The 1,380-nt window shown below is 40.9% G+C and overlaps 1 protein-coding gene across 1 annotated transcript; it reads right to left on the bottom strand.

The window, feature by feature from the left end:
* Positions 1-429: 429 nt before the first annotated feature.
* LOC134710622 (uncharacterized) lies at positions 430-972 on the bottom strand. Its single transcript, XM_063571005.1, has one exon. It carries the CDS (start codon positions 970-972, stop codon positions 430-432), a length of 543 nt encoding a protein of 180 aa, XP_063427075.1.
* Between the last annotated feature and the right edge of the window lie 408 nt (positions 973-1,380).

The following is a 1,380-nucleotide window of genomic DNA, read 5'->3' as shown; positions in this document are numbered from 1 at the left end:
GCTTTTATTAGAGGAGACGGCAGCTTTTACAAATAAGTCTTTTAGACTTGCTGGTCTCCGAAAAGCTAATACAGGAGGATCGGGAAAGATTTTGGATAATTTTGGGTGATTGGCAATACTTTGCCAATTGGCACGGATCAAACGTGAAAGGTTTGAAAAAGCGGGATTGTATGTTAACACAAATGGAACTATTTTGCTGCGCCTCTTCTTTTTGTACTGTAACAGGTCTTTTTGGCTGTTATTGTTAGCACGCGCAAACCCCTTATCTATGTCCCATTTCTTATAATCTCGTTTGATTAGAAATCCGCGAAGTTCCTGTAACCGCTGAGTGACAGCCTCCACAGAGGAGCAAATCCGCTTTACTCTGAGAGCTTGACTGTACGGGATACTTTTTGTACAGTGTTTGGGGTGACAGCTTTGGGGAGAAAGTTACTGATGTTTATCTGTAGGTTTACAGTAGAGGTCTGTTGATATGACACCGTCCTTTATAGATGTAGTTGTGTCTAAGAAAGATATCTTAGAGTCGGATATTTCATATGTAAATTTAATTGACTGGTGGGCGTTGTTTGCATGTCTGATAAAAGCATCCAATTTTTGTTGGGATTCGATCCATTTCATGTCAACATCATCGATGAAACGGAACCAAGACAGAGGTTTGGATAAAGATGATGAAATAATATGTTTCTCTAATTTGCCCATGAAAATATTGGCGTAAGACGGTGCCATTTTCGTCCCCATCGCTGTCCCGTTTATTAGAAGGTAATTATCACCATTAAAGGTAAAATTGTTGCATTTAAGGACCAGAGTAAGCAGCTGGACTAAACATTCGGTTGGTGGTTCTAAAGTGTTGCGAGAGTCCCATATTTCCCTACACGATTGTATTCCGTCATCATGAGGTATGTTGGTATACAAGGAGGTGACATCTAAAGTGACAAGGAGGGTTTCCGGAGGAAGAGGGTTCATGGATTCCATTTTGCGAAGATAATCTGTAGTGTCTTGAATGTGAGAAGGAAGATTTTACATGAAAGTCTACAAATTCCGAGATTTTTTCAGTCGGGTGGCCGTTAGCGGATACAATGGGTCTACCAGGATTGTTAACCTTGTGTATTTTAGGAAGAAGATACAATCGACCAGGCTTGGCGTTCACTGGTTTTAAATATCCAATTGTATCCTCATCTATGTGACCGTCATTGTGTATGGTTTGTAACGCGGTGATAATTTTGGAACTAAACTCGGAAGTAGGGTCATAGTCAAGTTTCTTATAAAATCTCTCATCAGTGAGCTGACGCTCTGCTTCCGCGATGTAGTTGGCTTTGTCCATTATCACAACGGCACTTCCCTTGTCTGCTGGTTTTATAACAACTAGAACACACCCGCGAA

This window comes from Mytilus trossulus, chromosome 3 (genome assembly GCF_036588685.1).
Source record: "Mytilus trossulus isolate FHL-02 chromosome 3, PNRI_Mtr1.1.1.hap1, whole genome shotgun sequence".
NCBI lineage: Eukaryota > Metazoa > Mollusca > Bivalvia > Mytilida > Mytilidae > Mytilus > Mytilus trossulus.
This window is presented reverse-complemented; position numbering and strand designations above follow the sequence as displayed.

What these genes read in the sequence shown, in the direction of transcription:
- LOC134710622 (XM_063571005.1), bottom strand. Translation starts at nt 972, where the DNA reads ATGGAATCCATGAACCCTCTTCCTCCGGAAACCCTCCTTGTCACTTTA.